At 33.4% G+C, this 14,117-nt stretch overlaps 1 protein-coding gene across 1 annotated transcript in view; it reads left to right on the top strand.

The window, feature by feature from the left end:
- LOC111626691 (ankyrin-3-like) overlaps window positions 1–14,117 on the top strand; it is a 173,100-nt gene that overhangs the window by 92,942 nt on the left and 66,041 nt on the right. Inside the window, exons 6-8 of the mRNA XM_023370173.1 lie at window positions 201–299; window positions 384–482; window positions 1,703–1,801. Of these exons, the coding sequence (XP_023225941.1) occupies window positions 201–299; window positions 384–482; window positions 1,703–1,801 (297 nt within the window). The remainder of the gene's footprint in view (window positions 1–200; window positions 300–383; window positions 483–1,702; window positions 1,802–14,117) is intronic.

Below are 14,117 nucleotides of genomic sequence, written 5' to 3'. Positions count from 1 at the left end.
TGATGAGCTTTAGCCATTTTGTATAATTTGTAGTGTAATTTCAACAAACTAGAGCTTGAAACTAATCATTTAATGTATGTTACTTTGCTTTTAATATCTTAGTTTTTCATAAATTTTATATAAATTTATATTAACTTATTCATTTATTTGATTTTTTTATTTTGAGAAAAGTTAATTTTAAACTTTGATATTAATTTTAGAGTGGATTTACCCCTTTACATATTGCTGCACATTACGGCAATGAAAACATTGCTCATTTACTACTAGAAAAATCAGCAGATGTAAATTTTGCTGCAAAGGTAAATTTTATTTTACTTGAGATTTAAAGATTTATTTTTAAAACATATTTAATTTTTAATAAGCTATATTCATTTTACTTGTAGCATCAAATTACACCTCTCCATGTTGCATCTAAATGGGGAAAGACAAACATGGTTACATTATTAATAGAGAATAATGGAAAAATTGATGCTTCTACTAGAGTAAGTAGTGTTTGATACTGTATAATTTTATTTTATGTCTATTATGTTATAGTTTTAATGATGATTGTGCTACTTTTTTGAAAATGAAACAATAGAAGTTTTGAGTTTATTTATAACTGGAGGCAATTTTAGTATTATTTGTTAAAAATTAAACTTAAGTTACATTTATATGTGGAATTGTCAATGGAGTGCACTTGTTAGGACGGATGAGTGTTGAGAAGGTCATATGGGGATGCGATTTGGACACTGAGTCAGGAATACCATTTACAATTAAACTTATTTAATTAAAATAAAAACATGCTTACAAAATTTGTTTATTGGTCATTTTATAAAGAGAGAAGAGAGTCCAAATGCCACTGTCAATGTTGACGATCAGTCTCTGATGACTTGGGCTCCAAAACCATCGACACATAAGCCATCCATGTCGATGGTTTTGGGCTCACTTCATTTGGTGGCAGTTTCGGATCAGTTAGGAAAGTGGGATTGGCTGAGATGGCTGTCAAAAAGCACAATACAGTAAATTTAAATTTTGTTTATGTGGTTGGAATCTATCCTGATAGGATATTGATTGGTAAGAAAGGACAGATCTATGATGAGAACTTGTATGGGTTAAGTCTTGAGAACTGAACGTGGAACTTGGAGAAAGAATGTCATGTTGGAGAAAAAAGCTCATGTCCTTGAGACACGAGCTTTTAAAATGTTCTCTTCTTGGTTCCACATTCTGATTGATTGATGATATTCTACATCACTTTTTGATTGGCTCATCCTGTCTCCAGGTGACAGTTTCTGAGATTATAGGCCACAAGAAAGCTTGGCATCGATGTTCAACCTGATGCTTTGAAACTCCCCTTTGTAATTCAAGTCTTTAATGTTTACTTTTTTGACAGAAAGAATTTATAATAGTCTTTGCAAGACATTATTTAATCAAATAAATTTTTTTACTATAGTATTTTTTTTTTTCATTCAAAAGTAGGAGTTTAAATGACTTAAATGCCTCATCAGACACTTGTTAACATTCTAGCATGCAATTTTTAATTCCATCCAGGACTTCACATATATAAAAGTATACAATTGACAGAAAATGTTAGATAACAGGCTAATTTTTTATACTTCATTGATCAATTAATTGTTTTATTAAAACTTTTTCATATTTTATGTTTTATTTGAAATTAATTTAAATTGAATGATGTAATTCTGAATATAAATATAATATAATTTAGGATGGATTGACACCTTTGCATTGTGCAGCTCGTAGTGGCCATGATCAAGTGGTTGATTTACTATTGGAAAAGGGAGCTCCTATAACAGCAAAAACTAAGGTAAATATTAATAAATTTAAAATAGCAATAATGCATATTAATGTGATACATTATAATATTACATTATTGGGCTGCAATTTGAAAAAATTGTAGACCTATAAATTCCCACTGTCATCTGTCTGTCCTTCCTTAATCTCAAAAATGGTGTTAGATAGATGAATGTCAAGACCAGATATGGAAAGCTTAGGAGCAGAAAGCCCTGATTAATTAATTCTTTGAGTCCCAACTCTAGCTTTATTTAGTATTCTTTCCAGTGTTGCAAGATTTGGCTACTTTGCACCAAATTTGGCTACCCGTTTTTTCGTTTGGCATAAAAGATATAATTTGGGGCATTGACTACTTTNACAACATATACTAATAAATACCGGTACATATAACAATAACAGATCCAAAACCTTTAAATTTCTGGTACAAAAAGAATAAAGTCACTGAACTAATGTTTTTGATCTTTAACCAAGATCTTCATCGGGTTCATTGTCATTCTAAAAATGGAATGCTGAGAATACAAAAAATTAAATCTTCTCTAGTATGTAATAAATATCAAATATTTTGAATTAATTAAGTAGACAGAAGTCTTCCATAATAATAATGTGGACCATCTTCCAAGGAATAATATATGATTACTTGTGTGGATGCTCATCACAAATATAGCATCACGCATAAGATATTATGTTACTATCCTTGAAATTTATACTAACCCATGACTTGGTTGCTTTATAAATCTCAAGGGTTTCCAAGGCCCTGATGTGGTGTATTTTGAATGACTTTTTTATGAGCTGGTGCTATTTAAGTTGGCTGTTATATTGGGGTCCATGGCATATGATGACAGGGCGGTGGTGTTTTTTTTTTTTTGTCGATGTCATATTTATGTTCAGCAACCCTTTTTTGAACAGATCTTTAGGTGGATCCAATGTAAACAAGATCTCTTTGGAATCTGTGATTCCTTATTGGGATACTGTACACCCTGGTGCTTTCCAATTATCCGGTGTGTCTTTCTTGTTCTTCATAAGCAAGTAAATAAGTTTGTGTTCTCAAGTACACCAATTTGGTGCCTTTGTTTTGTGCTATTTCCTTGTAAAGAGAATGCAGGTTTTTGTTGTATTGTATAACTGTGTGTTTCTTGTTTGGGTCCTGGCCGGGACTCAAATTGGACCCCTCCCTGTTCTGTGGAGGTATGAGGCCCTGCATTTATAGTGAGGAAGTTACGAGCTAAATCGTGGATTAGGTTTCTTTTGTATCCATGATCTGCGGCAATGTTTTGTATGTGTCTAAGTTCTTTGACCGTGTCCTCCCATTTAGAATTGTGAGTGAATGCCCAATTTGTTAATGCTCTGAATGTTGCAATCGTATATTGATACAGGTCTTCAGATTTTGTCGGTATGTATAGAGGTAGGTATCCAGGTTTGTAGTAAACTCTTGTTTCAATACCGTTTTTAGTAAGCTGAATGGTGATATCTAAGAAAGGCACAATGTGCTTGTGCATTTCTTAGATAGATATCAGGTGGCATGACTCTTGCCAATAATGGTAGCCAAAGTGTTGGTGTGGATTGTATGGTACCAGAAATCAGGCACATTGTAACATTAAGCTGCATATCTACCAATCTTGTATGGGACTATTCAGCCAGACAGGGACACAATACTCAGCACATGAGTAAAACAGTCCTAAAGCTGAGCAGCGCAAGGTGTTAGCAGTTGATCCTCACATGGTTCCACAAAGCTTCTGTGTTATATTATTCCTGTTCTTAAGCTTGCCAGCAACATTTGTTAGATGCATCTTAAAAGACAGAGTACGATCAAGGGTGATTCCCAGGTATTTAGGGTACATATTATATCTAAGAGATTGCTTACAGAAAGAGACATTCAGCTTTGTATTTGCCATTTGGTTGTTCAGGTGGAAACAGGACATTTCTGTTTTGGTGGCACTTGAGACAATTGCCATTTTTTGAAGTAGTACTCCAGGCTCTCCAGATTGTGTTCCAAAGTTTCTTCAATTTGTGCTAATCGACTATGTTGTGCAGCTATTGTGATATCATCCACATAGCAGAACTTTCTTGATGTAATAATTGGGAGATCAGAAATGTATAGGTTAAATAGTAAAGGTGAGAGCACTGATCCTTGAGGTAGTCCATTGCATATCTTCCTACCTGTGCTCATTTTATTCCCCAGAAAGACTTGAAATTTCCTATTGCAAAGCATGCTGTTAATGATATGGGCTGTTGCTCTGCATGGGATGATCTGTAAAAGTTTGTATATCACACCCTCTCCAGACAGTGTTGAATGCTGCAGGAAGATCAATAAATACAGCACTGGTTTTCAGGCACTTTTGAAAGCCTGCTTCTATGGGTCATAAGAGAAAGGACTTGATCACAACAGCTTCTGTTTGGTCTAAAACCCGCTTGGTCTGATGGTACATACTCTAGAATAGTGCTTCTGATTCTATTGTAGATGAGCCTCTCAAAGAGCTTGTAGCAGCAGCTGAGAAGTGCTATGGGTTGGAAGCTTTCTGGTTTGTCACATGGTTTTCCAGGCTTTAAAATGGCTATTATTTTAGATTTCTTAAATTCTTGTGGAAGTATACCATTTTGGAGTATGTCTGTGAAAAACAGTGCTAACCATTTTCTTGTGTTCTTGCCAGTATGTATTAAGAACTCAGGATGGATTCATCAAAGCTGGGGGCCTTACCAGGTTTTAATTTCTTCAGAGCCATATCTATGTCTTCAACTGAGAAAGGTCGAGCATAGCTTGATACAGATGCTGCCTTTGTTTTCAGAGCTCTAAGTTGACGTTTCACAAATTTAGTGTGGTTTTCATCAGGTTGCATTCGGGATTTTAAGATAATATGGTTGGCTATTTGGTCAGGTGTGATTTTGGACTGTTCTTTAGTTACAGGTGCATTCCCTCCTAGATTTTTAAGAAGGCTCCAAGCTGCTTGGCTGGAATGAATGAAATTTAAATTTTCAACAGTGTTGATCCATTTTTGTCTTTGGGTGGTATCAAGACTGGACAGAAGTGCATTAGCAATTTCTGGATCGTCACTCTCCTGAAACTCACTGAAGAGCATTTCACTCTCTTCTGTCCATCCAGGAATATATTCCTTCTGAAATTCCCTTGGTATACTCCTCTTAGCAGCACACAACACTGCTCCAATGAAACGTTTGTAGCCATTGCTTTTTTGTGGGATCCAATGTATGCACCTCTCTAGCTTAGTGGAGAATAGCTCCCAGTTAGCTTTTAAAAAGTTCAATCTTTGGTGAGGGGTAGATTTTATCAAAGGAATAGTGATGCCGATTTCAAGCAATACTGGCCTATGTTGGCTCTGTGGGAAGCCTTTCTCATAGTGGGCATAGGGTGGCCCCTTTCACCACAGCTCACAAAGCACAGATCTGGATTATAATCTCTTCTCCAGATCTAAATGTCCCTTTGTCTTTGGCATCAAATATCAATACTAGATTGTGTATTTCTGCCCATTTAGTGAGTCTCAAGCCACTTTCATTACTAATTGCATAATTCCACTTTTCACTGTGGCTGTTAAAGTCTCCTACATAGATGGAAGGATGTACAGTGGAGGATAGAACTGTTTCTGGCCAAGCAAGACCAGGTGGCTTATAGACATTTGTGATCGTCACATTCTTCACTTTCATTATGACCATGTGGATGTTTTCTTGTACACTTTGCAACAGTAAGTTGACATTTTGGATGGTATTGCATACATATGCTACAACACCATAAGAACTGTCATGTGTTATGCCTATTGCAGTGAATCCTGAGATGTGGCATCTTTTCCGGATACTGATCTTCATTTGGGACATGAGTCTCTTGGACGGCAACCACATCAACATTATTGCCCAATTTTGACAGATATTCACACTTTGATTTGCTTATATCCTCTATGTTAAGCTGGCATATCTGCATGGTGGTTCCAAGTAGTTGGGAATGTGGCCCTGAGCTCCCAAAAGAGCTCTTAAAAGAGCTTCCAGAAAAATTGTTTTTGAAAGTTTGTGGTGTCATGTGTGAGTAGCCAGGAGATCTTTTCAGATAGACTGGCTGCCAGAAGACTGTTGCTCGCTTAACACCACCCAGGGGTCACTTGTAGGGTACTTTATGGTTAAACCTACAGATGTGAGCAACACCGACCCCCACCTTCACCTGATAACAGTTGTAAATTTTCAGAATAACTGACATTGAACTAGAAGAGAATGAATATATTTGTTTTGTTGTGTTATAGAGTATTTTTGAACTTAAAAGGCAAGAGCATATTTTGAAAACTGACATATGAATGAAAACTGTTAAAATATGCAAAGATGAAAATAAAGATAAAACGAACATTCAAAATTAAGATGATTAACATAACAACATAAGAATAACATAATTTGGCTACCATAACAAGCAGTAACAGAAACATATTGGTAAGCAATTGTTATTTTGTTCAAGAAAATCAAAGAAAATGAAAAAGGATAGAATTTTTAAAAACTGGTAATTCTGTAATAAATTATTTATGTAAATTGATTGCATCTTATACAACATCTGTATAATCATTGCTTATTTTTAATTTGTGAGAGCTCAAATCATCATAAGAATTTAATATGTCTATATTGTTTTATGAAGAATTCAAATATCGGTAGTGTATGTGTTAACATTTAATTCAAGAATTAATTCACTGATACAGTAAGACCTCATTTAGCGCTTTCTTGATTAACATTCAATATAATTTGATATAACCGTGTCTGCTTGAAGCCTAAAAAACAAGTCAAAATTTACATTGATTCAAATTATCCTGGCATTTTATTAATCTGTATATATCAGTAATATGATTATTCTTGAACATGAACCAATTTGCAAAAGGTGGCAATTTGTCGTAGTACTGTACTTCCTCAAAATCTATGTTTGTTTAGTGCAATTTTAGAAACAATATAACATTATGGATGCCATAGGCAATATTGACTTCACTTGGCAGGAATTAACTGATAAATGCATGAACAGAATGTGGAAGAAGATATGGTGGAGGTTTCCAAGGATTCTCATGAGAAGAGCCTATCATTGACCAAATTGTCAACCTGATCAATATAGCAAGACTAGGAGATGTTGACAAGCAGGATATTGAGGAGTTACTGCACTGGTAGAACAAGGAATTCATGTAGAACTGGAAAATAGTGATTGTGAAAACGAAGAACCCAAAGAACTTGCTTGCTACATATTTCTTTAGTAAGAGTTTGGTAATGATAACCAAAATTGTTGATCAAACTGTAGCGAATGATCCAGATTTTGAAAGGAGTGCAAAAAAACAAGACAAGGCATTTTGGATGCAATCTCCTGCTACCAACATTTGCTTAAAGAAAGAAAAAAAATTGACAAATGAAACTTATGAAACTACACGACTTTATCACAAAAAAATGAAGAATTTCAGAAGAGCAAGGACCTTCATCACAAAAATGAACTTTATATTTCTGTGTGCATATGTTTATGTTATGTAACATATATTGTAATGCAAATTAATATAAAAATAATTTAAAATTAAAGTAAAATTTGTTTATTTTTGGATGTGTGTTTCCCTTTTCCTATTTACTATGTGTTAAAATGTCCTCGTTTAAAACTGTTTAATTTAGTGCTTTGTCATCTAGGAATGCATCCTAAGTGCAAAACAAAGTCTTACTGTAGTTAAATCACAATTCAGATCTAACAGTTAAATCTAGAATTAATGGATAGTGAATACTGATTTTAACTGAACTTACAATTTAAATTTTATTCTAGGTTTAACTCATGGTGGTGAATACAACTGTTTGAATGAATATAACTGTCACAAAAGTTTTACATGTGACAAATTAATATTGTAAAACTGAATTTGTAATTTTTACTTTTCCGGTTGTTATTTATAACAGAGGGAAGGTACAGTGATTGGTCAAAAAAATGACCCTCCAAGATTTTTACATTTTTGGACTCTGGACCTTGAAATGTTGAGAAACCAAAAACGATATTTTTAGATATACCTTGTATGTGTGTGTGTTTATGTGGCATGATTTTGTTCACCCTCATTGAAGCATAATAACTCCTGTGCATTTTGTCAAAAATTTCTGAAATTTTGCAGGGAGGTATGTATATTAGGGGAATTGATACTATTAAATTTTTGTGGTTAAAGATTGAGGGGTGGGGAGATAAAGGGGATCATGTGTTGTATATTAAGTAGGGTTGGACTTAATGATAATTTTACTCATTATTAGCATTTACAATTTTTTGTAAAACCCATCCCTGCCTTCAAAATTAAGCTTTCTGCCATTTTGTAATAATTAAAAATATAAAAAGTTTTTAATAATAAAATATCATAACAGATGGCATTACAAACTCAGTTTTAAATGTTGCCAGGAAAATTAAGAAACACATTGCTGGATTTTTGATAAAAAAAGTTTCAACTTACTTCATATATATATGCCTAATATGTTTCAATAACAATGCTAAATAACTGGATGAGATATCTCTTCACAAACAACAGAAAATCTAACAAAAATGTTTAATAAAATAAATATTTTCAACAATTTTAAATTGCCATCTTCAAGTTAAAGAATATGTATGGAAGATAAACTACAGTTTTGCACTTAAATTGTCTACTAGGACTTATTATAATACCTCAGGTATTATTATTAAAATTATTATTATCACCAGAATTATTATACCTCACATGAAAAATAATGACTGTTTTTTCTGAATTGTTTTCTTAATTAATTTTCAGAATTAGTCACTGGTATATAAGTCCTAGTAGACAATTTAAGTACAAAACTATAAGATAAGGACACAAAGGTGCAAAATTTGATAGAATTAGATTCTTTTAAAAAGTGTCCAATTTCTGTTTGATAAAGTATTTACATAGTGACTGATGTTGTCTCGCTCAGTAATGGTTTATACATAGGATCAAAAATGTTTTTCATATAAGGATCTTCAGGTATGGGAGAAATTATCAAATTTTCTTTACCTCTCTCTTGTGTAAAAATGTTTTCACACGTCTCAACTAAATAAAGATGAAAAAAAACCGCGAAGTGTCTTAATTTATAGCACTTTATTGTGTTAGAAGCAGAAACAAATTTCAAAGCACGGTTTCATATCATTAAAAGGAAATTTTCTCTAATTAATGGCCAGATCCGTAGAAGCAGCTTTATAAATCTCCATTCTTTCTAGATGTTTTAAGTATGAGAAGTTACAGGTAGGATTAATGATCCAGGTTTGGTCAAAGATACTAACTTTATTATTCTCAGTAGCATATGCACTTAAAGTGCATATGCTACTGAGAATAATAAAGAAAGGCCCTTTTTTATGGTGTAGCTATGTTCTTTGATTCTTTTCTCTGAAGGTCTAATAGTAACTTTAATATATGCTAAATTTTTATTAAATTGTGCATCCATAAGCAGGATGGAGTAGATGCTAGTAGGCATGTGCCTTCCATCAGTTCCTTAGAATTCCTTAATATGGAATATATGGTGTGGTTTCTCTTGAAAGCCAGTTTAAAATTGTTGGTTTTAGTTATTAATTTTGTAATAACCACAACAAAAAATGACTGATGAAAAACTCATCATTCAAGGCCTGTTGCATTGTTACTGGAAACAAAGGTTCAGTGCAAAGGTAGTAGCAGACAAAATTTGCAAAATTGTAGGCCTAGGCCTGATGAACAAGATAATTGCAGCTGAATGGTTCTGCTGCTTCAATTCTGGGAACACCAGCCTTGTAGATAAGCCTTGATCTAGATGATTATTGGTGGAATTTGGACAGTCCAGTACATTGGAACTGGTTCCTAATGGCTGGGCTGTGGATGGCAACCTTTATGCTGAGCAACTGGAAAGAGTGTTTGAAGTCTTGCACACTTGCTATCCAGCATTGCTTAATCAAAACCATACACTGCTGAAACATGATAATGCTCTGGCACACCATTCCAGCATGGTCCAAGAAAAGTTAGAGGAGCTGAAGGGGATAAAAGTTCTGTCTTATTTAGCATAAAGCCCTGATCTAACCCCTGATTTTCAGCTATTCCAATTGTTTGCACATTTTGTGTGAGGATGTTTTTTCAATATAGTGCATGATGTCCAAAATGGGGTTCATGAGTTTTGGCATCAAAACCAGCCAAGTGGTATTGCCATAGAATCCAACAATTTGCAAAAAAAGGTGGGTCAAGACCATAGCTAACAACTGCCTTTATTTTGAAAAGTGACCATGTTTTTTTACTTTAATATCAATAAAGTTTTTTTATCTTGCATCTGTGTCCAGGAACTTTTGAATCAACCTGATAAAATTGTTGAAAACAATTTTATCAGGTTGATCTGTTTGATTATATTATTAAACATTTTTGTTGGATTATCTGGTGTTTGTGAAAAGATTTGAACAGCATATAAAAGGAAAAATAAACTGAGTTTATATATATATATATATAAACTATTTACATATCTACATTAAGTTGTATCTACTATATATCTATAATACACTTGAAAAATGTTTTTAACGATTTTAAGCTATCATGAAAGAAAAATTAAATAAAAACAATGGNGAATAAAAATGCGCTTTAAAATGGTGTTTTGTCATTTTTTATTAATTTCTAGACTCAAGTAAAACAAATATTTGTGTTTTTCAAATAAATTTTTGTTTGTTTCCTTTTTAATAAATGAATTTATCTATTTCTAAGTAAAAATTGAAAGTGTCTGTAGAAGTAATTTTTTAAAATATTCTTTTTTATGATAAAGTTTTTAATACTTATTACTATAATTTAGACATGTTAATCTTTAAATATACTTGTATATTTAAGGATTGGGCCACAAGTATATTATATATACTTGTGGCCCAAAACTCCATGACTTCTTCCATTGTGGCCCAGAGAAACAGAAAGGTTGGACAGTCTTGATATAGATAATATAATATTATATTGCATTTGTAGGCATTTTTATGGATGAAATACAGCTAAAAAGATTTAAAGAAAAAAGCCATTGTTTTGGGGGTTGGGAGTGGATTAATTCATGTTGTTACATTGTTTCTTATGGGAAAATTTGTTTTGATTTGAGAACACACCAGTTTCCAAACAACTTTTAGGAATGAAATTTTAAATTTGTAAACTGATGTTTGATTGTACAAACTTTTGGTCTAAATTAGAAGTCTCATGATTTCAATTTAAAAATTTCCCCCGAAAGGAGTTATATTGATGACCGGCATGGCTCTCTTGTTATCAGGGAAAGTATGATGTACAGGGGCAAGACACTAATTTGAGATGGAGAACATATGTTTAAATTAAATAAATTGAGAACATGATCAAAAATTTGCAGCCCAGAATTGTGATGTCTCAATACATAATTGCTCATTTTATATATATGTTTAAATATAGTAGTTGAAATTTAATTTAATTGAGAATTAAGCACAATCAATTAAACCTTTAACTTTCAGTAATGAAAACTTTAATGTCAAATTGGTAAATGTTTTTGATCTTAACCAAAGATCTGCATTGAGTCACCAACGATATTACGAATTGGAATGCACAGAACACAACTTTTCAAAATTATTTTTTAAATAATTGGAACAAAAACATAATGATGTAAAACAAAAAAAAATATAAATGTAAATAATAGGTGGTAATTTTAAGAAATATAACAGATATAAAAAATAAGACATAAAATACTACAAAATAATAATTAGTTTATATCAGTAATTGTTGGTTTTTCATTAAAGCATTTGATTAAAGCATTGCCATACATATGAAACACTTTTTTCATCATTAAAGCTAATGCAATTGCCAGTTAGGTCGGCCTTGTGTATTTCCAAGGCTTTTAGAACTTTGATGCAGCTGGTGTGAAATGACTGCTTAATTAATATAGTCTTCTGGAGATCAGCTTTCACATTGGTCTCATGGTGTAAATGGACAGGGTGGTGGTATGCCTTTTATTCAAAATATCGTAATGATGTTCTTGCAGTCTTTTGTATATGGAACTTTAAAGATAGAAGATTTCAATTTGACATTAAAATTTTCTTTACTGGAAGTTAAAGGTTCAGTTGATTATTCTTAGTATTTATTTCCAATCATTGAGAAGAAGTATTTTTTATTAATTTAGAATTATTTATATTTTATTCATTCTCAACTGTGTATTTCAGTATATTTATACTTTTTTATTTTATATGTTTTATTTGAAAATATTAAATGATTGGGAATTTTTGGGAATTTTGAAATAGTTTGTCTTTTTCAAATTAAATTTATTACTGTATTATTGTTTAGCTAATTACAAATTAATTACTAATGAATTTTATAATTAAATTTGTTATACAAAATGTATACAGGTGTTCAGTGACGTATACGAGGTATTCAATGTTGTGTACGAAATTATTTACAGGTATTCAACGTATATACAATATTGTAGATCCTGTATATTGGGACCACAGCCAGAATGTTGCAAATTCATATTGGGGAGCATCAAGATGACATTGCAAACAATAGTCCTGCAATGGAGCTCTTTAAAAGAGTACTAGAGCATGACTATGAGTCACTTTGGGCCCAAGTTATCTAAATTAATTGTCACTCATAGACCCCAGTTGGCACTGTGAGTGACAAATATGGTTATATCTAAATTAATTTATTAATAGTTCTGGAGGTGAAGATTGGATGGAAGTCTAGGTAATGTAATTGGCAACACATTTACATGGTAATCAGGATTTATATGTTCAAATCTTGCTCTGAATCAATCTTTTCTTCCAAAATATTTTAAATTACAGTTAAAAATTTGATTTATTTCTAATTATTAAATTTATCTTGAGATGATAGCCTAATTGCCTATTTTTAGCCAAGTTGCTTTAATGGGGTGGAGCAGTAATGAAGTCTCTTCTGTGTGGCTTACAATATTGCATTTGATCTCAAAATTTCATTCGATTTTGATAAAACTTTATTATTCTCCATTTATTGCAATGAGGAATCTAAAAATGTTATAAAAGATAGAGGTCCATGATTTCATTTTTGAGATACAAGGTTGTAGCACAAGCACACACAACAAAGTGATATAATACTTCATAATGCCCAAGGTTGCTAGCATGTCTTCTATGGGCTTATGGAATTGAATTGTTCTCAAAATTTGATGGACCAATTTTTGTGAAACTTTGTTATTTTCCATTAATTGCAGTGGGGAATCCAAAAATGTAATGAGGGTCCAATTAAATGTAAAAAATAGAGGTTCATGTGAGGGCCGAGGGGGGGAGAAATTTAAAAACTTTCGACGAACGATGATATGTGATATGTATCGTCATCGTCTCCCTTGCCGTTTGGATTGCCGAGCAGTAACAATCAACGACATGCTTCGTTTACAAACAACACAACCGTTTATTAAACAGGAAAGAGGCTTACAAGATGTCCGTGATCTTGGAAGTTCTGCGGCGACTGCGGCCTCTGGGTCTTCCTCTCCTGTGGTTCCACGATAGTCCCATTTTGAAGAAGTGTCCCTTGTTCGAGAATGAACCATTCCATCACGTCTCGATGACTCCAGGACGATGCGGTCGACTTCCGTTGATGGAAAGATGTCGATCCGAGGTCGGGAGATGGAGACGAAGATGGGTGCGACACACACACACAACAACAGGTCCGTCACTTGGAACTTTCGGGAGAAGAAGCCGTCGCGTCCTCGAATTTCCGGGGTTTTATCTGTTTTCTTTCAGATTCCCCTTTCCGATTGGTCTCCCGTCGTCACCTGATGACAATTCGAAACCTTTCGGGGGCGCGAGAGAGGTCAAAATCGAAGTTTAATTCGATCTCCAACCGGAAATGGTCGACGGACTTACTTTCTTCTATTGTTTAAAAGTCTTCTATTGTCTAGCGTCGCGTTTTCATAAAATAAAAAGCTATTTCTAACTAATATATTATTTTTTTTAAAACAATTATTTTCCGCGGATTTTAGTGAGGGTTCGGACCTGTCCAGAGCCTCACATTCATGACTTCATTTTCGATGTACAGTGGAGTCAAAATGGCAATGTCTGGGCTCCCTGATGCAATTGAGCATGCATAATGGAATTTATGGGAGGAAAATAAAAAACAGCATTGCATCCACTTAGTGGAAAATAGATGTGAAAAATGAACAAAACACAAGGTCAAAATGATTGCTTTGTTCTTGGATTGCCTTTCCTGAAATGCAAGAATTGTCTCAACATACCTAGCCAGTGCAATGATTGTATCTCCCATGGCTAGCAGCTGCAATTGCCTCTCCCATCACTGGCAGGTACAACCAGGATTATAGGAAGGCGGAGGAAGTTTATGCCCAGTATGCCAAGATGATGGAGTGCCAAACTTCCAAAATTGTTATATTGGCAAACTAATAAGTTCATA

Source organism: Centruroides sculpturatus, unplaced genomic scaffold, assembly GCF_000671375.1.
Source record: "Centruroides sculpturatus isolate CEXI.00-Female unplaced genomic scaffold, Cexi_2.0 scaffold381, whole genome shotgun sequence".
NCBI lineage: Eukaryota > Metazoa > Arthropoda > Arachnida > Scorpiones > Buthidae > Centruroides > Centruroides sculpturatus.
This window is presented reverse-complemented; position numbering and strand designations above follow the sequence as displayed.